The 26,789-nt window shown below is 31.2% G+C and overlaps 1 protein-coding gene across 1 annotated transcript; it reads right to left on the reverse strand.

Moving 5' to 3' along the window:
* Positions 1-6,039: 6,039 nt before the first annotated feature.
* On the reverse strand, positions 6,040-25,915 carry LOC142633079 (uncharacterized). Its single transcript, XM_075807353.1, has 5 exons — positions 25,759-25,915; positions 25,640-25,707; positions 15,777-15,953; positions 12,506-12,716; positions 6,040-8,366 (listed from the first exon to the last, which is right to left on the reverse strand). The coding sequence occupies exons 1-5, from the start codon at positions 25,913-25,915 to the stop codon at positions 6,040-6,042; spliced, it is 2,940 nt and encodes a 979-aa protein (XP_075663468.1).
* Between the last annotated feature and the right edge of the window lie 874 nt (positions 25,916-26,789).

Consider the following 26,789-nt stretch of genomic DNA (forward strand, 5'->3'; position numbering starts at 1 on the left):
GCGTCCTCAGAGAGAGAGAAGTGTGAGAGAGTATGAAATGCACACACGTGTATATATATAAGAGGAAAATGATAGGCTCCTCGAAAATGGCACAATTTTGTGCTACAACTTATCACGTGACGAGTTGTAATTAGTAAAGATGTATCTCCACTTAATCCACAAACACTCTTTCACTAATCACAACTCAACACATGACAAATTGTGGCATAAAATTGTGTCATATTTTGTAATACTAATACAACCCTTTATGTAACTCTATATGGGTGACGAAGCTAGCTTAGCTTACTTCTCGAGGAAGTAGAACAAAGTTGATGAGAGAGAAAAGTAGAGGGTCGTAGGACTGTACGGAAAGTGCAGCTTTTCGCACTGATTCGACCGCTTGGGTCAAATTGTTTTAAAGAGCTTTGGTTTCTTTTTCATTTTTCCAAAGGGAACTCTGACTAGAGAGTCTGGAATCATAGTGGATGACCAAGACTTTTGGACTTCAATCGGTCTTCTTTTCATTTTTTTTCCTATTATATTGTCATTTATGATTAGAAAAAAAGTATAGAACTTGAACTATTTTACAATTTCTTTATCACAACTGTGATTAGCGTGAGTAGTAAAAAAAAAAAAGAAGGTTAATGTATAAGTGGTAAGTAATTATTTCCTCTCTATTATGTCAGAATTGTGACAAAAAAAAAAAATTATGAAACTATTTGGGATCTTAAAATTATGATTGATTATCAGTCTTTAAGTTTTTTTAAGCTTCCTAACTACGTAGGAGTTGTGGGTTTGACTCGATTTAAGTCACATTAGTTTTTATTTATTTATTTATTTTTATTTTTATGATAATTTATATAATACAATTTATTTTCCTTCTTTTTTTACTTTCTTCCGTACTATTTTTTTTTTCCTTCTCTTTTTCCACTGTCCATTTCTCTTCTCCAACCTCACAGCCCTCCTCACTAGCTACGAGAGTTTAGGGGGAGAGAGTTGATTGGTTCTTCACTGTTAAGGATATCTATGCAGAATCATATTCCAAGACCAACTCTGCTACAGATTTGGATAACAAGTCTTCTATTCAAACTGCTTCTTCTACTCAAAGATAGAACACCTAATAAGGATAAGTTATCCATCCTAAAGAATTTTTGATGTATTCTAATTCCTTGATATCATCCTTCTCTTATACAGATTATTACAAAAGCCTCAAACAATTGCCAAGAGAATAATGTTTTATTCAAACAAATCTGTTTTCACATTCACAAGTTGAAATAGAGATATAGAGTCCGTTTGGATAGAACTTATTGCTGAAAACTGAAAACTGAAAACTGAAAATACTGTACAAAAATAATTTTTTAATGTGTAAAAATTACTGTTCATCCCTAAAATCACTGTTCATTGGCCTAAAATCACTGTTCATGGCCAATGAACAGTGACACATGCGCGTGGAAAAAAAAAAAAAAAAAAAAAAAACTGCCCAGACGTGGACGCAGCCTCCTATCCAAACGCATTCATAGTTGACAATGTGTTGGCTCAAGAATTGGTGAGTTATTCACTTATTATCATAGAAATTTTACTCAACCAAGGTAAACAATTGAAGTGGACTGAGGCCCAATTTCCTATAGTTTAGTGTTGTCCATTGATATCAAATTGTCAATAGTCTTGGGCTTTGGCGGAGTATAACCCACCAACAACCAATAACAATAACAAAGACTTAAAGGTCTGTTTGGTTGGAGAGATGAAAAAATAGGTAGATAATAGAGATTTTAATTTCTCTCATTTGTACTTGTTGGAAGTGGAAAAGTTGATAGATTGAAAAAATGAGTTTGTATAATATGTCCAATTAAAAAAAAAAAAAAAAGAGTGGGCAAACAACAACAAAAATAAATATAAAAACTAAAGGGAATCACCTAAATTTATTAAAAAATAAAAATCAAGCAATAAGAAAAGAAGAAAGGAAAAAAAAAAAAAAAAAGAAGAAGAAGAAGAAAACCAAAACAAAAGAAAGCCACGGCCCAGGAAAGACAGAAAAAAAGAAAACCAACAGGTATAAAAAAAAATAAATAAATAAAAGAAGAAAACCAAAACAAAAGAAAACCACGGTCCAGGAAAGAGAAAAAAATGGCAACCAATAAGTCAAAAAAAGAAAAAGAAAAAGGTAACCAACACGTCGTAAAAGGAGGAAGCAGTGCTGCAGTAGTTTAGTTATTAATGGCAACTATTCATCTTTGCTCTATTTTCTCCCTACTAAGCGCAACTATTCAGTTCTCCTTTATTTTCTCCTTAAATTAGGGGAGATAATTTTGGTGGGTTAGGCCGTTAGAGGAGAAAACATCTAAGCCCTAACAATTATCTATCCTCCTCTTCTTTCCAACCACACCCATAAAATCAATTTTCGCTCTTCTATTTTTTATTTTCCTTATTTTACTCCCAGCAAAACAAACGCTATTATATAAAAATAAATAATAAATAAAAAAAAGAAGATGAAAAACAAACGCTTAGTCTTAAAATTTAGGGCGGCGAAAGATTCTTGTCAAATTAGATTGAGTTGGTCACATGAATTACTTTTCCCCATTTTGTGGTATCTAAAGTCATGCTTTCTATTACTAACTTATAATTAATTCACATGTCTTTTTTTTTAAAAAAATTTTATTACTTCTACTAATTTTATTTATTTTTTTGTTTCTAACTTTTTTTGTTTTCTCAACTTGCATTGACTTAATTACTTTGTGTATTCCCAGTTATCCACGTTAACATTCTCATTTTCACTACACATTTTATGGATAGAACATAGCTAGTCGTTTAGGTGTGCTCAAGTTGGGTTGAGCCGGTAAAGGGCATTATTTTTAACCAAATTGACAATGACGAATTTGGAAAATTCTAATTCGATGCCGACCAATATATAAATTCGGTGGGTTGGATGAAAATTTAAATAGTTTCAACTAAGTAAGTTGGCCAAGTTGGCAAATTCAATTGAATAAATTAAATTGGATATTGTTTGCTCCATCAAATTAAAAAAAAAAATTACAATTTTTATAAAAAATAATTAAAAATACTACATTATTTATTTATTAAACTAACTAAAATTTTATTACACTAAAAAGAAAAAATCTCAAAATCTGAAATTAGACTTATACATAGAGTAAGAATAATAACAAAATGTTGGAGAGAATGGCTAAAGTTTATTAGGGAAGAGAAATGCGAAAATGAAAAAATAAAAGAAAGAGAGATGAGAGAAATAAGGTGAATGTGTATGTGATTATATATATAGATAGAGCGGGTCAAGTTAGGTTGTGGCGAGTTAGGAATATCTCAACACACTATTCGGCCCAACTTACTAAATTATCTATCTAATTCACCTAACTTGACCCGCCTCTCTTAATGGACCTGCATGGGTTGGATCGGGTCGGGTCGGTGTGAATTGGGTGGGTTGGCGGGTCAGGCGGTTTATTTTTTGCATTGCCTTAGCTAGTTGTATAGTAGTTTTATAAAATTTTCCTTTTGAACTAAATAGGTATTCTACCTGCTCACACAATACTCCTGATGTGCTTCTCGACTTCATCCACCTTATTTTTATCCTATGATTCACATCATTTTCAATCTCTATGGCTTTAAGAATTATTGATCCAAGTATAACCCATAAAAAAAGAAAAAAAAATCTATATTACAAATGTAAAAAGAGAAATAGCCAGACCCTCTTTCAACAAAACCTAGATAAGCATATCCAACAAGCTTGCGCAGATAGTTCTAGCTACACTATAAGTCTATAACATAACTAGTTATATGTTAGTAAACAAAGAAAAAAATTTGAGAAGTACATTTTTTCAGGGAAAAAAAAAATTCATGAAGAGTACTTTTCAATGCCATTGAAACATTGAACATCATAAAGAATTTATAAACATTGATCTTCCTGTTGACTCCTTATACTCTTAAACTCAATTGCTGGTCCACCCTTTCTATTTTGCCAAAGGTTTAGGCTCCCAAGTATCCATCTCGGAAGTGATAAAGCCTTCATAGGCACCTCCACCATAGTACACAAGGTGTGACCACTGGTTATGAAATTTACTTATATTTATTGCACCCTACATACAATACAAGCAAAAAAAAAAAAAACAAAAACAAAAACAAAACAAAATTCTCCATACATATTTGGAAAGAAAGCCTAATATGGGTTGCCAATGCTATCACCAAGATAAACTAAAGTTATATTCAATCAACTTTCTTTGATTCTAAAAGTTAAATTCCATCACAGAAACGGAAATCAACAGCAAGTGATAGGGCTGCTTTCTCTAAGCGCAATTTTTTCAATTTTCTTAGAGCTTCTAATTGCAGTGAGGCTGAAATGATTTTGAATTTAATACACCTATTCTCAGAATTTCAGCCTTGGGAGATTTAGCATAAACAATGTAATAATTTTGGTTCAATTCAAGTACAAACTTTTAATTTCCTACTGAATTTCCAACTACGTTACCAATCACTCTAAATGCTCAAGCTAAGAGACAAGCAAGCAAGTTACCTATTCACAAGTTTCAGTCGCATTGTCTAATTATACATCAAGTTTTATTCTTACTTACTTATATAAAAAAAATGCACTTAATTTTATTAATTTAAAAGTTTTTAATCTCTCTGTTTGTTTTCTTTAAAATAAATAAATAAAAAAGAAGGAAAGATAGCAAAATTTTGAGCATCTCATCATGTTTTTTTCTCCTGGGTTCTCATGATTGAATTCTCACCTTAGCTTGCTATCATAGATGTTATATATAGAGGGCAGTGTTCTAAAAATTAGAAAAAAATGACATTGACCAAAGGAAACAAAAGCAACCTTATAATCAATATGTCGTGTGCCATTAAATCAAAATTGTCTTCCTTTGGCTTCCTATTTACTGTTTACAATTCTTGTGGCTTGGCAAGCAAGAAAAGATAAAAAATAAGGATAAAAGTTCTAGATGTGACAATCGTTAGTTTGCTCATTCTAGAAACTTCCATTTCCCAGAACATTAGGTCATCTCATCAATTATATGTGTACATGAATGGTTAAAAATACATCAATATTTTCTAGAGTTAAATTTAACTTTTAGTTCCTCACTAGTGGTTGAGAAAAATGCATCGCATGTATAATATGTTGGAATGATAAAGAAGTATCACCTTGGCACATAGAGTTAATTTATTCATAAAGCAAGAGTAATGATGATTAAATACCTTAGTTTCTCAAGTTAGCGGCACTGCCTAAATCCATATAGCACATCGGACAAGAGTTCATTTTCTCATCTGTAACTTCTTATACATAACTAATATAAGCCTCCTGCGAACTGTTTTCAAATGTATAAATAACAAGAATTAGATATTGTAATTGCAATGAACATGATACTAATTCTCATCCTCTCCCTCTTCCCCTCTCAGCCTCCCCCTGCTGTCCCATCTGTCTCTTTGTTTCTCACTCAATGCCTCTGTACAAGCAATTTTTTTTTCTTTCTCTGTTTCCTCTTGGACATTTTTCTCACCCAAATCAGTGAGTTTTGAAAGTTCTGAAAAAGAATCGTTTTGGCTCAACAAAAGACTATTCATTTGGCTCCTCACATGCTATACACAAGAACATCATAGGCCTTTGGACTAGTCATCATAATAACAGTTAAGACATTTAAGGTTCTAGAAAGACTATTTGAAGTATTTGCAAAATGAGGTCAATTGATCCAGCATGAACAAACAATGAACTTGGTAACGCCAAGACTAACATAGGAACTTGTTCAATGAAGTTATATGAACCTAGCAAACCTAACAACTTATGTGCAGCAAATATTAAACATAAATAAATAAACGGAAACTTAAATATATAAGTCCAGCAAAAAAACATTAAAAAAAAGGAAATAAACCAAAACTAATGTCATGACTCATGACTGGAAAAGGCATTAACACATCCGAGCTTAAAACAAAATGCAGTCAACTTAAGGCTTACTGTGATTGCTTACATAGTTCAGATCTACCTTATACGCGTCTTTTGTAGGATTCAATACATCCTTGTACAAATTAATCATACAATCCAATCTGATCCACTCAACCTCAAGTATCACAATTTAGTATGGACAGCACCTGGTCTCCACTTAAAGTGGAGTATTCCGTGAAAGACATAAGACGCTTTCCAATAAATTCACATGCTTCTCCATACTCAGAAATGACACCAATTTTCTTCAGCTCCTCCTTATACTGACTTATTTCATCACCATAAAAACTTAGATCAATCAACGGAATATCAACAAGCACGGATCCGTTCTGCAAAATGTTTCCCAATGAAGAGGAAAGCATGAATGACTCTGAAGGTGGCCGGTAACCAGGACAGCCACTGGTAGTAGTTTTCAGCCAGCTACCTTCCTTTATGCATTTCAAGAAATTCTCGGAAATGTAAATTTCTCTAAGTTTCAAATTCCGAATCCAATCCAACAGCAAGAATGCATTTTGCTTGGTGAGTGGTGATGATAATGTAGGAATTGCAGCATTAGGGGGAGATATGTAAGGGATATCGGCTGCTACAACATGAGTTTTAAGGAACTCCAAGAGTCTTTCTCCGGAGGCATATTGACCTGCAAAGTCGCCTGGTTGCAAGTAGTCTTCTGCTAACTCAACGTAGCCTTCATTTGTCCATGGATTTGAACCAATCAATCCCACCCATTTGCTTCCGTTGGCAGGGACAAGAACCCCTGTCCTGTGTCTCTGTAAATTTCCATAGTTATCCACAAGTGGCATAGAATCACATAAAACACGAACCTCCTTATCAGAAAGAAAAGACTTTTCAAGCGAGTGGTACAAGAAGTGAACAAAGGCAATAGCACGCTTCTGGCAACTATTGAGATAATTGTTAAGGTGAACTGCATATTCATAGACGCTCATAGCACAAACCTTCACATGATCTCGTAGCCACTCCAACACCGTCTCCCTCTTAGAGAAGAATTGGATAGCTTCTTGTGTGCTTTTCGGCCAAAAAAAGTAATTGGCTGGACATTTGAATTCCTTGTTCCAATCAATCAGCCATGAGATATGATCAGGATGATGGGATAAGGACAGCACTCTGTCATTGAAATGCATGGATTCATTTATGCTACACAAAGACACATCGCCATAAAGACCCACATATTTTATTAGTTGTATGTACTTGATGTCGGTAGAGTCAAATTTGGACTGCCAGTTATCTGCAACAAATAGCAAAAGCTCCAAGTACACGTCATCTGACACTCCTTTAACAAGTTTAGAACTTTGGATGCACTTTGCGTACCATTCGTTGTCGACTAGTTCCACACCCAAGAAATTCAATATGTTATCATATTCTGCTCTATCAAATGAGGAGCTCAAAATGTACTTTCCATGTGATGAAAGATGAAACAAGCTCACCTTTTGCTCCCTTGCCTTCTCCAGAATGGTCCAGAAAGCAGGCATAAGCCTACTAACTTCACGAGGTTGATGAAAGGACTGCTGCTCCGTGTATGACTCACTTGGAAGAATACTTTTTTCAAGAAGCTTTGATTTGATGGACTCCCTGACAACATTTAACTCTTGATAAGAAGAGCTGCTGATGGGAATGAACCTATAGATGGGAGCCAAACTAGACACTGGCGCATTCACAGAATTTATAACTAGCGAATGAAAAGCATCGATAAAAGCAGAGGGCACGCAGTCAAGAATCCCTTGGTTCCACTTACTGTCCAAGAGAATTGTTTCCCTTGATGAGGCAAGAAGAAAATCTGCCTGAATTATGAAGGGAAAGTTAGTAACCATCTCTGTGGGAAGAAATGCATAGATCCCAGGTGAGCTCATTCCCCTGTGGAGGCGCTCATCAAAAGGAAAAGCCAATGTGATCACCAACTCTTCAACTTCCATTCTCCTTTCCACTTTGTTTTCTTGTCTAACAGGAAACTTTTGCTTCCACATAAAGTAGCAGCATTCTCCCTCATACTCCTTATCCTTTTCATCCGCAGAGAGATGGAGTGTGTAGGACACAGCATCAATGTTTTTCCTCTCCACCAATTCAGTCTCACTTGTGATTGCTATTGCACTTATTGTATTCAGCCTAGGATCCTTGTTATGTTCCCTGACTGAAAGTTGCCTAATCTTTGATAGGAACAATAGAATTTCAGGATGAACATTTGAGAGCTGCTGCTTCACAGGTTTGACCTTATCAAACTTTAGTGGTAAGACTATTGTTGTTGTTGGAAGAGTAGTTCCAGAACCATATATTTTTTTGATGTCCGAAAGAGTTGGACTCTCCTCGATCCATTCTGGAACTATGTACCCAAGATTGCAATGTGGGCAAGGCTCTTCATTGAACCGTATCTGATATCCATTGCTGAAAATGCACGGCTGAGAACTAACCAAAAAGACGCTCTTAAATCCAATTCCTGCATATTAACAATAGAATAAGCTAATTAGAGCATAAGAGAACAGCTAAATTATCCTGTCCAGTAATTATCCTTTTCTTTCACTATAATTGAGTATATAACACATAATACTCTACATCGACATCTTGAGATTAGAATAGAAGTCAATTCACAAGCATTGAGAGGGAGAGAGGGAGAGAGAGAGAGCTTGGGGGCTGTCAATTCCATTGTAATTGTAATTTATTTAAAAAAAAGGTTCCAACTTTCAATGACACTAGTCGGACCCGCGCTTTGCGCGTGATAATATTATTGTTTTAGTTATTATTGCTTAATAGTTGGTTTTTCATTTTCTTTCAAGTTAATATATTGATTTTTGAAAAATGTACAATCTAATATATTAATTCAACAACAACAACAATAATAATGTTGAATAAAATAATATGAGAAGAAAAAAAAGTAAAAATAAAAGATATAACAATAAACACCAAATTATTTAAATCGTATTATGTAATATTATAATATTACATTCTTATATACTATCTTTAATTCTTTACAATGCAATATGATAAAATTTAACAACCAATGTGAAAAAAAAAAAAAAAAAAACTTAAAACACAATTAAATTGCACCAACCTAAAGTAGAGTTCTAAAAAACACTAAAATTTCTCAACCTAAAGCAGATATGCAAAAAAAAAAAAAATATATATATATATATATATATATATATATATATCACCAAAAATTGAGAGAGAAAGAGAGAGAAATAAATTTTTTTGTGAAGAAAAATTATGCATATAATGGAAAAGAGAATGCCAAATTTATACTAAAAGGATAACAATAAGAAGAACCAAAATAAAGGGAAAGGTGAAGAGTGATATTGAGAGAGAGGGTAGTGGGGAGATGAAAATGTAAAGGGAAAGTGAAAGGTTGGAGAAAGTATAAATGTTAAAAAAAGTGAGTACAATTTAATTTATTTAAATTTTTAAAAAATATTATATGTTTAATTAAAAAAAGAAAATATAAATAATTTAATTATATGGAGGATGTAACTGAGTTTAAATATTGAATAAAATAAGATGAAAAGATTAAAAAAGTAAATAAAATAATATATATATATATATATATATATATATATATATATATAACAATAAACTCCAAATTACCCAAATCATGTTATGTAATAGAATAATATATATTATATTCTTATATATTATTTTTTTTAATTTTTTTATAACGCAATAGTATAATATTTAACAATCAATGAGAACAAAAAAAAACTTAAAACACAAAACTAAATCGTACCAACCCAACGTAGAGTTATAACAAACACAAATATTTATCAACTTAAGTAGAGATGCAGGAAATTAAAAAAAAAAAAAACTCCAAAAATTATTGTGTGTGTGTGAGAGAGAGAGAGGGAGGGAGGGAGAAACAACATTTCTATGATGGAAAACTATGCAAAGATTGGAAGAGAATAACAAATTTATAGAAGATGATGTGAATATGAAGAGACAAAATAAGGAAGATGAATGGAAAGATGAATAGTGATATTAAGCTTAAGGATAGTGGGGAGGTGAAAAGGTAAGTGAGGGAAAGATGAAGAGACAAAATAAAGAGAGATGAAAAGTGATATTAAAGTTGAGGGTAGTAGGGAGATGAAAAGGTAAAGGCATGAGAAAGGTTGGAGAAAATGCAATTATTAAAAAAAAAAAGTAAATGTTAAAAAACAATTGTAGGAAATTAGAAAGAAAAAGGATAATGATGTAAATGCTGATGTGGCTCAACATGAGCACAGTAACATTAAACGTCACGCTTCAGCTTTTAGTAATATATAGATATAAATTTTTTCATTGTAGTTTCACAAGAACATCACAGGTTTTATAAGTACAACAAACTGTTAGAATGCATATCTTATATTTAAGCCATTAAGTGAGGATTTTTCAAACAAAAGAATAAAAACATATACAAAAACATGTTTGGAAAATATATTCAAACCTGTTTTTACCTATTTTGAAAACATATTTTAAAAATGGTGGACCAAACAGCTCTAGAGTTTCGTTTTAGATTCAAAGAACCATTTATGGTTTTAAGGATTTGCATTTAATTATAACAAGTTTTGGCTCTAATCATTTGACTTTGTCTTCATGTTCTTGACTAACAACTTGTTTGTTCCAATGTTAAACATTTCTCAAAAAATGTTTTCCTCGTTTTTGAGGGTTTGGGACAATTAAAAAACTGGGTCAAACTAAAATCATTTTCTGTTAATTAGGAAAAACACATTCTTAGGGTCTAAAAATGTTTTACACTTTTCAGGCTCAAAAGGACGAAAACCTCCAAAACGACAAAAGTATCCCGAAATCTATAAAATGACAAAATTTCCATCAGAACCTCCAAAATGCTATTGAAACATTCAAAATGACCATAATACCCTTTAAACCTTTAAAATAATAAAAATATCCCTCAGAAACCTCTAATATGACTTAAATATCCTAGAATCATCTAGAACGACAAAAATACCCATAAACTCCACAAATGGCCAGAGTAACCTCAAAAATTTTAAAATGCCCTTGAAACTACAACATGACAAAAATAACCTGGAAACCTATAAAATGATAAAAATACACTCTTGAAAACCTCTAAAATGATAGAAGAAACCTTAAAATTTCCAAAAGACAAAATTACCCTCTCAAAACGAACATAATAACAAAACCCCCTAAACTTACGAAATCCCTTTAAAACACACTATGACTAGAAAACCCTCTCTATTTTTTTTCTTTTCTATAGTAGATGGTTACAATGGGTGAGAAGGGATTTGAACTGTCTCCGTTGGAAACACTAGGAGGTGTCAATTGACCTACAATGCTCTTGGCGACTAAAATACCCCCCAAAACCTCCAAAATGAAACAAAAGAAAAAATCCCTAAAACATTGAAATGACAAAAATATCTCATGAATCCGCAAAATAACCACGATAGGCCTCAAAATTTTGGGAATCGCCCCAAAATTTTAAAAGTCGTACAAAAATAAATTCAAAGTGCCAGTTTGGAGGTTTCAAATGTTTTTAATTATATATGATTTCAACGTGCAAGTTTAGATAATAGTTGGGCTTATTAGTGTAATTTTCAATAATTTTATTTTGTTCATCGTTGTTTATAAGTTTGATTTTAGTTTTTCTGATTAATATTTTAAAAGTTATGATTTAAACTTTTTATTTAATATCTGTATAAAAATATAGAAAAGATTTTTCAAAAACACAACCATACACCAAAAACAAACCAAAAAACAACTGTCTTCGAAAATATTTGGCTAAATCATAGATTACACCTTTTAACTTTGCCTAAAATTCAATCCTCTAACTTCACCTTATTCGATACCCTAACTTTCAATTTTTTTCAATTCAGTCCTCTAGTTAATCTCTATTAACTTTAATAAAATAAAAAAATTCATTTAATAACAGCTAAAATCTAACAAAGACAAATGGAAAGACTAAATTGAACAAAGCTATTTTTACAAGAGGAAGTATCATTTTAACTAAAGCTTATTGGTGACTAAGAATATATATTGGCTTAAAATCAATTGTTAAATATTTACATTCCTTCTTACCTTGACTTGTTTGTTCAAGTTTTCTATAAGCAGTATTTTGACTCTGCAAAATTTCATCATGCAAGAAGATTTATTTATAGATTTTATGCTTTGAACTCTCTTTCCAAGGCAACAACATTTCATTCCTGATTCAAGCAATTATTGTAACTCATATTTCATATGACTCTTAAGTTAGCATTTATCACTGGAGAATAATGTACGAAAGTTGCTCCTTTTGTGGAGAAATTATTAGGCCCACCAGGAGGACTGCCTCCCTGACCTCCCAACTAATAAAATGTTGTTATTTATGCAAATGGGACATAGAGGTTGACCTAATAATTTCTTCCTATTGTGGATCAAGGAATTTTGATATTTGACTTAAACAAATAAATCAAAACTGTCATGCTTGTTCTGGCTTCTTTCCCAGTCAACCCCATTAATATTATTAATAGTTTTCTTGACAAAATAGCATTTTGAATAAACCATGTATAACAATGTTTGGTGTTACTAGTTCTCATAACAATACTTAGACTAGATTGGCTAGTGTAAGCTGTAATTTTAGGAAACTAGGTAAAGTACCTTTCTCTCCAATATAACCACGTTTCCTATTGCCTTTCTTCGTGGACCGACCAACACTGCAAATAGAGTCAATGTTTTTTGATGAGAAACCTTTCTCATTATTGAAAATTAGCAATGTTGCTGGAGCCCTTGTGTTTGTTATGTCCTCAGAAGTTATGACAAACTCAAGGGATGGATCCACTCCCTCCAAGTAATTATTATCTTCAGCATTCTGACAAAAAATAATTCAACATTATACATAAGTCAATAAAAGTCAACTCTATTATTTTGCTCCATAAATACATTTAACACTAAGGGTCCGTTTGGATAGAACTTATTGCTGAAAACTGAAAACTGAAAACACTGTAGCAAAATAATTTTTAAATGTGTGAATAGTGATGCAAGACCCATTTTTAATAAAAAAATTGATAAAAAAGTACGCGCACAGTGCGCGCACTGCGCAAATGTCCCCCATAGCTGCAGTAGAAACCAAAAAAAAAAAAAAAAAAAAAAAAAAGCAAAACTTGAACGCAGGAAATATAATCTAAATCCAAATGCCCTCTAAGTCTATATACGAAACCTTTTTTCACAGAAACTACGTTTAGAAGTTTTGGAGGGAGAGAGAACAGAGGGGAAGGAGAGAAAAGGCTAAGAGAATGATTGCATTTTCCCCCATTTAATTTAAAATTAAGTAAAAGAGTACTCCACTTTGTTTGGATGTTAATTTGGAAGGAGAGAAAACGATAATATCATATAAATTAATAATTATAACTATCTTTTGCTAATTTTAAGAGTTCTTCTATGCCCCAACAAAATTTCACACGCTAAAGTGTCTGTCGGCCTTAAGTCGAAATAAAATAATATAAATAAGATTACATCCAAACTCACCACAACTTAAATCATGGTTATTGTGAAATCATTGTAAGCATAGACTTTCTCTAATTTGAAGTAAAGATTAATTTAACCTTCTCCCTTTATTTCCCTCTCTTCTCCGAGAAAGTCTATCATGTATCTGATACATGTATCCACCATCTCACATGGGGTACACAGGGACGGGGGCACAGTTTGACTTGGGGGCAATACTATAAAATTACACTTTACCCCCTCTTTAACAATATCATTAATTCTTTTAAGAGTAATGCAATAACCACAAACTTTTTTACAATTTATTGATGCAGCAAATTTTAATTAGTTCAAATTTAGACCTACCACTTACACTAATTTTTTACTTACCAATAACCACTCATCACATCAGCAATTTGTAAAAAAGTTTATGACTAACATTTTTCTCCTTTAAAGACTATTTAAAAAAAAAAAAAACTATAGATCTAAAATCTTAAACAAAGTATAAAAATCCAAAAAAAATAGCCCAACTACAAAAATTACGAATACCAAAAAAAAAAACCAGTTTTTTTGAAAAAAAAATTTAAAGGATATATTTTTGTCTTTATCTAACCCATCAAAAAAAAAAAAAATCCTCAGAAGCTAAGCAGCAATTAGAGCGGATGCCGGAGCCATAGCACACCCCATCAGATACATGTAATACATCCTAAACCCCTTCCATCTAAACACAGTTCTTAGATAGAATATGTAAATAACATACAACAAAGTGGTGTCCCCTGGTAGGCCCATGTAAAATTAATAATTTGTCTTTTGAGTGAGTTTGGCATCCCACATTTTCTAGTAATTTATCTTCTAAAAGATGAGATGTAATTAAGGGTGTTTGAATTGATAAAAACTAAAAACTCAAAAAAACATGAGCCCCACTAAAAACAAAGTTATTTGGATTGATTTTTTAGTTGAGTTTCATAACTCAAAATTTTGAGTTTGAGTTACGGAAACTGAAAACAAAATTCAGATATTTCTAAATTTTGAGGAAAGAGTTTTAATGGGTCCCATTACTTTATGCACAAATTTAAGTTTTAGATACAAGATATGCATCAAAGATATGAAACCAAACAAATATTTTCTGGAGTGAGTGAAAAAGCAGAGTTAGAAATATGAGTTATGAAAATTAAGTTTGAGTTATAAGATTTGAGTTATGGAAACAAAATTATAAGTGAAACCAAACACCCTAAGGTTCTCTACATATGTTTTATCCAAAATATAAAATTTAATTAAAAAAATAATTTTATTACTTCTTGATAAAAAAAGTAAGAAAAAAAAAGCACAATCAGAAGCTAAAATCTTCTAGTCGTAGACGTCTGTGAAAAAATCATTAAAACAAAAAAGTGGTGGAAAGTATTAACGAACATTTAGGTTAAATCTTGTTACATATTTAATGTTGCATGCACACACTCCTTAAAAAATTGTGTTTTTGAAAACACGATTGTGTGCAAGTGGCTCTAGGAATTTTGTTTAGGGTGTTCCTTAGAAAGTATAAATTACACAATCTTATTTTTTTTAGCTTTTAGGTAATTAGGTTTGATTCAATGTTATTAATTCCATTTCCTTCTGACCGTAATGGCCAGAAAATATCACGTTGGTAAACAAACTAGAACAGTAACCCACCCTATTCCACTTCGAAAAAAATTTCGGGTCATTCCGGTCTATTTCGAGTGTTTCGGTAAATACTTGCCGAAATTCAAGATTAGGCCGGCATGAAATTTGTGCTTAAAAAAAAATATTCTTAAAACCAAAACAAATTTGCATTCTATAAACCAAAAAACCTCAAAAGGAAAAAAAAAAAAAAAAAAAAAAAAAAAACAAAGGTACCTGTACAACTAAAAAAAAAAAAAAAATCATATTGAGAAATTTGAGACTCAAAACTTGAGAAAAGACACTGCCGCACTGGTACTGGTAGAAGACACAGAAGTTACAAACAAAGAGGAAGGCAAAACATAGATGTAAAAGTATAGATGAAGATGTGATAAAATTTAAAAGTATGAAATATAAAAATCGAAAAGATAAAAGATGTGTGTGGTTAAGAATAAACAAGAAAAAATAATTAAAAATGAGAAGTAATATATGTCTGGTGAGAAAAAAATAATACAGTAATAAAAAATAATAAAATGTTGAAAATTGTGTTATATTAGGCAGTGTGCTTAGTCGAAGGAATCAAGCCACTACTCAGCTTGTAGTATTCTTATTATAATTTTTTTTTTTTCAGATTTTAATTTTTGAGCTTTTCGTTTTTGCTTGAAAGACCACAACCGTTTAAACATTTAATTTGAAGAACAATAACATGGGCATTCTGATATTCACAAACATATACATCATTGAGAGCCAATAACAAAAATAAAAACACAAGCATATACTATTAAGAAAGAATGAATGAAGTTGAGAAAGTAACCTGAATGAGTTCCATGAGAAAATGTGCATCCTTGGCATAAAGCTCAGCAGAGAGGTTCTTGACAGCCTGGTGAAGATCCTCTATTAATGGGTTCTGTTCCCCTCCAATGGAGAACTTTGTTCTACGTATCTCTTCAATGTGTTCTCTTGCTGCAGCCTCCATATCTGTACGTAAAGACTACACAAACACAAAAAACTGAAAAACCAGAGATTTCTGCTTTTGCTTACAGAGAGAGAGAGAGCAGAGTGAGAGAGTATGAAATTTACACACATATATATAGAACTCTATATAGAAGGTGGTGACGAAGCTAGCTTAGCTTACTTCTCGAGGAAGTAGAACAAGGTTGATGAGAGAGAATAGTAGAGCGTCGTAGGATTGTACGAAAAGTGGAGCTTTCCACACTGATTGCTTGGGTCAAATTGTTTTAACGACCTTTGGTCTCTTTTTCATTTTTCCAATGGGAACTCTGATAGTCTGACTAGAGAGTGTGGAGTCATACTGGACGGCCAAGACTTTTGGACTTCCGATCGGTCTTCTTTTCATTTTTTTTCCCATAATAATGTCATTTATGATTAGAAAAAAATACATAGAACCTGCATTATTTTACAATTTCTTATTACAAGTGGTGGAGAAAATATTGAGGATTAACATGTGGGTGGCAAGCAATTACTCATCGTCTATCACGTAAAAATTATAACAAAAAAAATTGTGAAATTATTTGTGATCCTAAAACCACAATTGATTATCGGTTTTTTGGTTCTTTTGAGCTTCCTAAAAGCACTAGCATTGGGGTGTAAACACTCTTTAATTGCTATTTTACAACCCAAGAGAGCAAAAACCCACTCCATTCGGGTTTGTATGTCTAACAAATTTGAAACCTATGAATAGTAAGGACTATTCATAGGTTGTAAATAAAAACAAAATTTTAATCTTGTGGTTGTGTGAGAAGAAAAAAAAGATAGTGGGAGGAAAGAGAGAGATAAAAATACTTTTTATTATTTTATTAGGTAGTTTATATTATTTTATTGGGTTATATGTAAAAATAAAAACAGGAATATAAGGTGAGTTTAAAATAAGTTGGTAAAATAGATAAAATAATGTTTGAGGATACAAAATAAGTTTTTTTTTTTTCATCCTTGGATGCTAGTGCTCCGTACCAGTGGCGGAGCCAAGAATTTTGAGTTGGGGGAGGGGGGGCGAACTATATATTCTGTCAAGATAAACTCAAATAAAAAATAGACACTCCCCTAAAAAATCCACATAATATATATATATATATATATATATATATATATATATATATATATATCTTTGTGTGTGTGTGTGTGTGACAAATCAATATCATAATGTTATAATTGAAGTATCCTATGAGCTTTTTTATTTCTTGATAAAATCTTAAGAATAGGAAATTTCAACCAAATTGCATATATTATCAATGTTGTTAGATTTGAACATATTAGTTGGAATTGAAATTGAGCTAAAAATTAGGGATTCCACACTTCCACTTTTTACTCACAAAACTTACTACTTAATTATTTCATTCTATTACAATTGTATATCAACTCTAAACAGGGGCAACGCCACCTTATGGCCAGGGTGGTCCCAGGACCATCCTGACCTGAAAAAAAAAAATTATACATAATAATTATAAATTTTATATTCATCTACCTTCAAAAAAATTGTTGGGAACACGCTGAATTTTTTTATGCCAATATAATTAAATTTTGGTCCATAATTTGAGCAACTTAACAATATATTAAGGTCTTTCAAACAAAAAGAATCACATGTTTTTATATTCTTTTAAGCCTATACAACAGCTTTACTTGTAGTTTTTGTCTTACATGACACACTGTCATTATACAACTATTTTTTCTCAAAAACATTATAATATATATTATACAACTAATTAGTCAAAGTCACATAAATTTAGCTTTTTTCATTGTACAACTACTTTTTTTTTCTTTTTCCGAAAATTTTGATTAGAAAAAAATAGTAGTTTTAGTTAATTAAGTGAATAAACTTAAAAAGTTACTTAATTTTTATATAACATTAATTAATTAATTATATATATATATATAAAATACACTTTTTATTTTTATGATTATAATTAAACATGTAATTGTCCATTCTAAGGAAATTTGATTAAATTTACACAAAAAGTGTCACTGAATATTATGTTTTTACATTTTGCTATCATATTATTAGTAATACACTTATTATATTTTTATTTATATAATTTAAAATTTTATTAATTATATTATTTATGATGTCACCGGTTTGACCATTGGTCGGATTTCGGTCCGACCAAAAAACCAGTAATCAGTCCCTTTTTTGGTTCTTTCACCATACTAGTTTATAAAACCATGGAAACCCCCCCCCCCCCCCCCCCCCCGCGCGCGAAAGAAAAAAACTTCAACAAAAATCTAGGAAAAAAAAAAACTACTAACAAGGCTCAAGCCAAATGCCAATGGAAAAGCCCAGTACAAGATCAATCTCATCTCAGACTAAGACTGTTACTACTCTAACACCAATACGATTATGTTTTTAATTCAACAAATATTTAAAAGAAAATCCTCACTGCCTCAAATCCCCGCGGATTCACAAGTCATTAAACAATTTAAACTAAAACTAAATCAAACTTAAAGGCTAAAAAGAAATAAGAAACTCACTTACTCTCCCCAGCCATCGCCGTCCATCCCTGTTCAACAACACTAACAACAACAACAACAACAATAACTGAACTCCACAAGCTTTATGTTGTGTAAAATTTTATGTATTTGCGTGTCTTTTGATTATTGTTGTTGTCAATATATAAAATTTTCTTTTTATTAGATTATGTAATTTATACTTCTTGTGGAATACTTTGAACAAATTCCTAGAGCCGCCACTGACTCTAAATTCTTTTTTTTAAGGAAAAATTACTAAATTATTTGATCAATACTTTCTTTTGGGGGCCAACTCTTTTTTTTTTTATTTTTATATAACCTTTAAATATTTATAAAATATAATTAAATTGTAAAAAAAATAAAAAAGTTTGGAGGGGGATACATGTGGCTCTGCCACTACCTAGAATGCAATTACTCCCCATAATGAACCTTTGTCGTGACTCTTTTCAATCCCAAAGAGTTTCTCAGAAATTTCTTTAGTTGTGGGTTTGACTCGATTTAAGTCACATTAGTTTATTTTATTTTATTTTAATTTTTATGTTAATGTATATAATATAATTTATTTTCCTTCTTTTTTTACTTTATTTTATATTAATGTTTTTATTTTCCTTCTCTTTTTCCACTGCCTATTTCTGTCCTCCAACCTAACAGCCCTCTCCACTACCTACCAGAGTTTAGAGAGAGAAAGTTGATAAGTTCTTTACTGTTAAATAATCAATTGTCCCAAAAATTTACACTATTAAAAATAATAAATTTAATCATTTAACCATAATTATAACCTTTAACCCAATGCGGAATCGTATTCCACGACCAACTCTGCTACAGATTTGGATAACAAGTCTTCTATTCAAACTGCTTCTGCGTAGGATTGTACGAAAAGTGGAGCTTTAACCGCTTGGGTGAAATTGTTTTATATACAGTTGGTCTCTTTTTCATTTTTCCAATGGGAACTCTGACAAGAGAGTGTGGAAACATAGTGAATGACCAAGACTTTTGGACTTCGATCGGGTCTTCTTTTCACTTTTTTCCTCATAATATTGTCATATATGATTAGAAAAGAAAAATATAGAACTTGAATTATTTTACAATTTCTTTATCATAATTGTGATGAGCATGAGTGGTGGAGAAAAAATTGAGGGTTAATATGTAAGTGATAAGCAATTATTCAAAGTCTATTACGTCAAAATTTTGACAAAAAAATTGTAAAACTGTCCGTGATCCTAAAATCACGCACGTAGAATGCAATTACTTCACATAATGAACCTTTGACGTGGATTTTTTTATCGGAAATTTCTTTAGTTGTGAGTTTGACTCGATTTAAGTCACATTAGTTATTTTATTTTATTTTAATGTTAATGCATATATAAAATATATTTTATTTTCCTTCTTTTTTTTTTTTAACTTTATTTCGTATTATTATTATTATTATTTTTTTTTTTTTTTTCCTTCTCTTTTTCCACTGTCCACTACTCCACTTCTCTCCCCCAACCTCACAGCCCTCCTCTGTAGCTACCAGAGTTTAGGGGGAGAGAAAGTTGATTAGTTCTTCACTGTTAAGGATATCAATGTAGAATCATATTCCAAGACCAACTCTGCTACAGATTTGGATAACAAGTCTTCTATTCAAACAGCTTCTTCAACTCAAAGATAGAACACCTAATAAGGAAAAGTTATCCATCCTAAAGAATTCTTGATGCATTCTAATTCCTTGATGTCATCCTTCTCTTATACAGATTATTACAAAAGCTTCAAACAATTGCCAAGAGAATAATGTTTTATTCAAACAAATCTGTTTTCACATTCACAAGTTGAAATAGAGATATAGTTGACGATGTGTTGAAATTGGTGAGTTATTCACTTATTATCATAGAAATTTTACTCAACCAAGGTAAACAATTGAAGTGGACTGAGGCCCAATTTCCTATAGTTTAGTATTGTCCATTGATGTCAAATTGTCAATAGTCTTGGGCTTTGGCTTAGTACAACCCACCAACAACCAACAACAATAACAAAAACTTAATGTCTGTTTGGTTGGGGAGATGGAAAAATAAGTAGATAAAAGAAATTTTAATTTCTCTCATTTGTACCGGTTGAAAGTGGAAAAGTAGAGAGATTGAAAAAATGAGTTTGTATAAATTTATTCATATGCTATTGTTAAAAAATATGTCAAATTAAAACAAAAAAAAAAGTGGGCAAACAACAACAAAAATAAATATAAAAACTATAAGCAATCACCTAAATTTATTAAAAAATAAAAATCATGCCAAAAAAGGTAAAAAAAAAAAAGAAGAAAGAAAAAAAGAAGAAAAAAGAAGAAGAAAACCAAAACAAAAGAAGGCCACAGCCCAGGAAAGAAAGAAAAAAGAAGAAGAAGGCAACCAACAGGTATAAAAATAAATAAATAAAAAAGAAAATAAGAAAACCAAAACAAAAGAAAGCCACAGTCCAGGAAAGAGGGAAAAAAAAGGCAACCAATAAATCAAAAAAAGAAAAAGAAAAAGGTAATCAACAGGTCGTAAAAGGAGGAAGCAGTGCTGCAGTAGTCTAGTTATTAATGGCAACTATTCATCTCTGCTCTATTTTCTCCCTAAATTGGGGAGATAATTTTGGTGGGCTAGGCCATTAGGGGAGAAAACATCTAGGCCCTAATAATTCTCTATCCTCCTCTTCTTTCCAACCAAATAACCATAAAATCAATTTTTTATTTTCTATTTTCTATTCTCCCTATTTCACTTCCACCAAAACAGACGCTATTATAAAAATAGAAAAACAGATGCTTAGTCTCAAAATTTAGGGTGGCGAAAGATTCTTGTCAAATTAGATTGAGTCGGTCACATGAACTACTTTCCCCATTTTTGGTATCTAATGTCATGCTTTCTATTACTAACTTAATTCACATGTCTTCTTTTTTTTTTTTTTTTAATTTTTATTACTTCTAATTTTATTTATGGTCTTTTCAGTTTCTATCTTTTTTCGTTTTCTCAACTTGGATTGACTTAATCACTTTGTGTATTCCCATTTATCCACGTTAACATTCTCATTTCCACTACACTCATTTTATGGATAGAACATAGCTAGTCGATTGGGTGTGCTTGAGTTGGGTTGAGCCAGTAAAGGGCATTATTTTTAACCAAACTGCCAATGACGAGTTTGGAAAATTCCAATTCGATGCCGACCCACCAATATATAAATTTGGTAGGTTGGATGAAAATTTGAATAGTTTCAACACAGTAAGTTGGGCAAGTTGGCAAATTCAATTGAATAAATTAAATTATTTCAATTAAATTGGATATTGTTTGCTCCATCAAATTAAATAAAAAATTAAAAAATGACAATTTTTATAAAAAAAATAATAATTAAAAATATGACATTATATATTTATTAAACTAACTAAAATTTTATTACACTAAAAAGAAAAAAAATCTCAAAATCTGAAATTAGACTTATACATGGAGTAAGAATAATAACAAGATGTTGGGGAGAATGGCTAAAGTTTATTAGGGAAGAGAAATGTGAAAATGAAAAAATAAAAGAAAGAGAGATGAGAGAAATAAAGTGAATGTGTATGTGATAATATATATATATATATATATATATATATATATATATATATATATATATATATATATATATATATATATATATATATATATATATATAGAGCGGGTCAGGTCAGGTTGTGGAGGGTTAGAAATATTTCAATATACTATTCGGCCCAACTTACTAAATTATCTATCTAATACACCCAACTTGAGCCGCCTCACTCAATGGACCTGCATGGGTCGGGTCAGGTCGGTGTGAATTGGGCAGGTTGGCGGGTCAGTCGGTTTATTTTTTGCACCACCCTAGCTAGTTGTATAGCAGTTTTATAAAATTTTCCTTTTAACTAAATAGGTATTCTACTTGCTCACACAATACTCTAGATGCGCTTCTCGACTTCATCCACCTTGTTTTTATCCTATAATTCACATCATTTTCAATCTCTACGGCTTTAAGAATTATTGATCCAAGTATAACCCATAAAAAAAAAAAATCTAAATTACAAACGTAAAAAGAGAAACAACCAAACCCTCTTCCAACAAAACCCAGATAAGCATACTCATGCTCACACAATACTCCTGATGTGCTTCTCGACTTCATCCACCTTGTTTTTATCCTATAATTCACATCATTTTCAATCTCTACGGCTTTAAGAATTATTGATCCAAGTATAACGCATAAAAAAAGAAAAAGAAAAAGAATCTAAATTACAAATGTAAAAAAGAGAAACAGCTAGACTCTCTTCCAACAAAACCCAGATAAGCATATCCAACAAGCTTGCGCAGATAGTTCTAGCTACACTATAAGTCTATAACATAACTAGTTCCATGTCAGTAAACAATGAAAATAATTTGAGTAGTACATTTTTTCAGGGAAAAAAAAAATTCATGAAGAAGTACTTTTCAATGCCATTGAAACATTGAACATCATAAAAATCAAAACATCATAAAGAATTTATAAACATTGATCTTCCTGTTGACTCCTTATACTCTTAAACTCAATTGCTGGTCCACCCTTTCTATTTTGCCAAAGGTTTAGGTTCTCAAGTATCCATATCTGAAGTGATAAAGCCTTCATAGGCACCTCCACCATAGTACACAAGGTGTGACCACTGGTTATGAAATTTATTTATATTTATTGCACCCTACATACAATACAAGCAAAAAATAAAAAATAAAAAATAAAAATTCTCCATACATATTTGGAAAGAAAGCCTAAAATGGGTTGTCAATGGTATCACCAAGATAAACTAAAGCTATATTCAATCAGCTTTCTTTGATTCTCAAAGTTAAATTCCATCACAGAAACGGAAATCAACACCAAGTGATAGGGCTGCTTTCTCTAAGTGCAATTTTTCAATTTTTTTAGAGCTTCTAAGTGCAATGAAGCTGAAATGATTTTGAATTTAATACACCTATCCTCAGCATTTCAGCCTTGGGAGATTTAGCATAAACAATGTAATAATTTTGGTTCAATTCAAGTACAAACTTTTAATTTCCTACTGAATTTCCAACTACATTACCAATCACTCTAAATGCTCAAGCTAAGAGACAAGCAAGCAAGTTATCTATTCACAAGTTTCAGTCTCATTGTCTAATTATACACCAAGTTTTATTCTTACTTACTTATAATAAAAAAGCACTTAATTTTATTAATTTAAATGTTTTTAATCTCTCTGTCTGTTTTCTTTAAAATAAATAAATAAATAAGAAGGAAAGATAGCAAAATTTTGAGCATTTCATCATGTTTTTTTCTCCTGGGATTCTCATGATTGAACTCTCACCTTAGCTTGCTATCATAGATGTGATATATAGAGGGCAGTGTTCTAAAAATTAGAAAAAAATTGACATTTGGCCAAAGGAAACAAAAGCAACCTTATAATCAATATGTGGTGTGCCATTAAATCAAAATTGTCCATTCCTTTGGCTTCCTATTTACTGTTTACAATTCTTGTGACTTGGCAAGCAAGAAAAGATTAAAAAAAAAAAAGATAAAAGTTTTGGATGTGACAATCATCAGTTTACTCATTCAAAAAACTTCCATTTCCAAGAACATTAGGTCATCTCATCAATTATATTTGTACATGAATGGTTAAACAAGGCCGGCTCAACAACTTTGAGGGTCTTAGGCGAAAATTTTAAGTGGGACAATTAATCTAATAATATATATTGAATTTTTTTATTTAAAATCTATTTTTCTTGCTTTTTGAGATGCAAAATTACTAATTAAGTTTAAATAAAAATAAAATTTAAAGTATAGAATAATAGAACCTGGTTATTGCAATTTTTTTAAAGTCGTGACCATTTTAAAGTCTAAACCTGCACAAATAAAAATTAATTTAATGCATGGTTTAATAAATTAATGTCACTATAATACAAATGAGTTAATATGATACACATTAAATTATTAATTGGTATAATAATTTATAATAATAGATAAAATGTCAGATAAAATAGAAAAAAAAAATTTTGAGAAACTGTATAAGTTATAACTGTGGGCTGTACTCCTATAAAACAAAAAAAAAGTGAGAAACCGTCCAGCCTGTACTCCACTACTCCTATCATCCAATGGCTAAGTTTTAAGGCAACAAACATGTCCTATCAATTATCATAGCAGAAAAGGGTCCAAAGAGGGGTAGAAAAGCTACGATAGCAAAAAACGTGTCCATGATGGGACCCCATCAAACATTTGTGGAGTGAAAGTGTGAAACAAACTAAAAATATATATAATTTAAGTTATATAAATAGAAGACTCTGAGTCTTTTTTTTTTTTTTTTTTTAGTTAAATAAACGTGAGATGTGACATTTTTTTAGTGGTCCTATTGTATAATCAAAAAAATATCTGTGTTTTTATTTTATATATACTAGCATCATCTCACATGTTTGGCGTGTGTCATGTGACTTTATTTTTTTAGCAAAAAAAAAAAAGTGTTTTTATTTTATAAATATAATTTTTATTTTAAAAATCTAATTTATAAATAGATAAAATAATTTGAAAACTAACAGGAGAGTGATCTTATTTTTTAGGTCATATTTTAGTAGGAGTTAGAGTTGCAGTTTTACAGGATTATCCTTTAGTTTTATCTCTACTTAACATAGGAGTGTAGATGCATTTTTAGACTAAAAAATGAGGAATCTAAACAAGAAAAACCCTTTAAATAATAGTATAGATATATATATATATATATATATATTTTTTTTTTTTTACAAGTGGGGGCCTTCTTTTATTTGGGGGCCTTAAACGATTGCATCAATTGCATCAATTGCATCACCTATTAAGCCGGCCCTACCGGTTAAAAATATGTTAATATTTTCCAGAATTAAATTTAACTTTCAGTTCCTCGCTAATGGTTGAGAAAAATATATCGCATGTATAATATGTTGGAATGATAAAGAAGTATCACCTTGGCATGCATAGAGTTAATTTATTCATAAAGCAAGAGTAATGATGATTAAATACCTTAGTTTCTCTAGTTAGGCACAGCCTAAATCCATATTGCACATTTGGACAGGAGTTCATTTTCTCATCTCTTAACTTCTTATATATAACTAATAAGCCTCCCGCGAACTGTTTTCAAATTTATAAATAACAAGAATTAGATATTGTAATAACAAATCAAAGACTTAACATTTTTTCCCAAGAAAGAAAAAAGCATACCTTTGTAAGGATAATATCTGAAAGATCAGTCTTGATCTGCTTTTGAATTGCACAGGTCAGCTTGGTGGCTGCAAATCAAATATACCGTACTAGAAACCCACACATGCACAACACTATACCGAGTAGGTAAAAATCCTCTCTGCTCCCATAATTCTCATCCTCTCCTTCTTCCCCTCTCAGTCTCCCCCTGCTGGCCCATCTGTCTCTTTGTTTCTCCCTCAATGCCTCTGTACAAGCAATTTTTTTTTTTCTTTCTCTGTTTTCCTCTTTGGACATTTTTCTCACCCAAATCAGTGAGTTTTGAAAGTTCTGAAAAAGAATAGTTTTGGCTCAACAAAAGACTATTCATTTGGCTCCTCACATGCTAGACACAAGAACATCTTAGGCCTTTGGACTAGTCATCATAATAACAATTAAGTTAGACATTTAAGGTTCTAGAAAGACTATTTGAAGTATTTTCAAAATGAGGTCAATTGATCCAGCATGAACAAACAATGAACTTGGTAACGCTAAGACTAACATAGGAACTTGTTCAATGAAGTTATATGAACCTAGCAAACCTAATAACTTATGTGCAGCATATATTAAACATAAATAAATAAATGGAAACTTAAATACATAAGTCCAGCAAAAAACATTAAAAAAAAACAGGAAATAAACCAAAACTAATGTCATGGCTCATGACCTGAAAAAGGCATTAACAACATCTGGGCTTAAACAAAATGCAGTCAAATTAAGGCTTATTGTGATTGCTTACATAGTTCAGATCTACCTTATACGCGTCTTTTGTAGGATTCAATACATCCTTGTACAAATTAATCATACAATCCAATCTGATCCAATCAATCTCAAGTATCACAAATTTCTCCACTAATATCATTTACGTCCATGATAAGGATAGTGTTGCATTGCAGTACCCCAAACCACACAATATTACTGACCTAGCCCAAATATTATTTGTCATGACTTGAGGAAAATGATAGCCATATCTACACCATATTCCAAACAGACTAAAAATATTACAATTAAGAACACTTCTTCATCATGTATATAACACAATATACACACAGCCAATCCATACAATCCGAGATGCCACAAAAAAGTCACTTAATTGCTTAAAAGTCAAATAAAGAACATAATTAACTTAGAA

The sequence above is a fragment of the Castanea sativa genome, chromosome 4, assembly GCF_040712315.1.
Source record: "Castanea sativa cultivar Marrone di Chiusa Pesio chromosome 4, ASM4071231v1".
Lineage (NCBI taxonomy): Eukaryota > Viridiplantae > Streptophyta > Magnoliopsida > Fagales > Fagaceae > Castanea > Castanea sativa.

Coding starts and splice junctions, on each gene's coding strand:
- LOC142633079 (XM_075807353.1), bottom strand. CDS start 25,915: ATGTCCAAAGAGGAAAACAGAGAAAGAAAAAAAAAAATTGCTTGTACA. Junction 15,954..25,639: donor CAGATATTATCCTTACAAAG/GTATGCTTTTTT, acceptor GTGTTTGTGTAG/TCTTTACGTACAGATATGGA. Junction 12,717..15,776: donor TTCTCATGGAACTCATTCAG/GTTACTTTCTCA, acceptor ATTTTTTGTCAG/AATGCTGAAGATAATAATTA.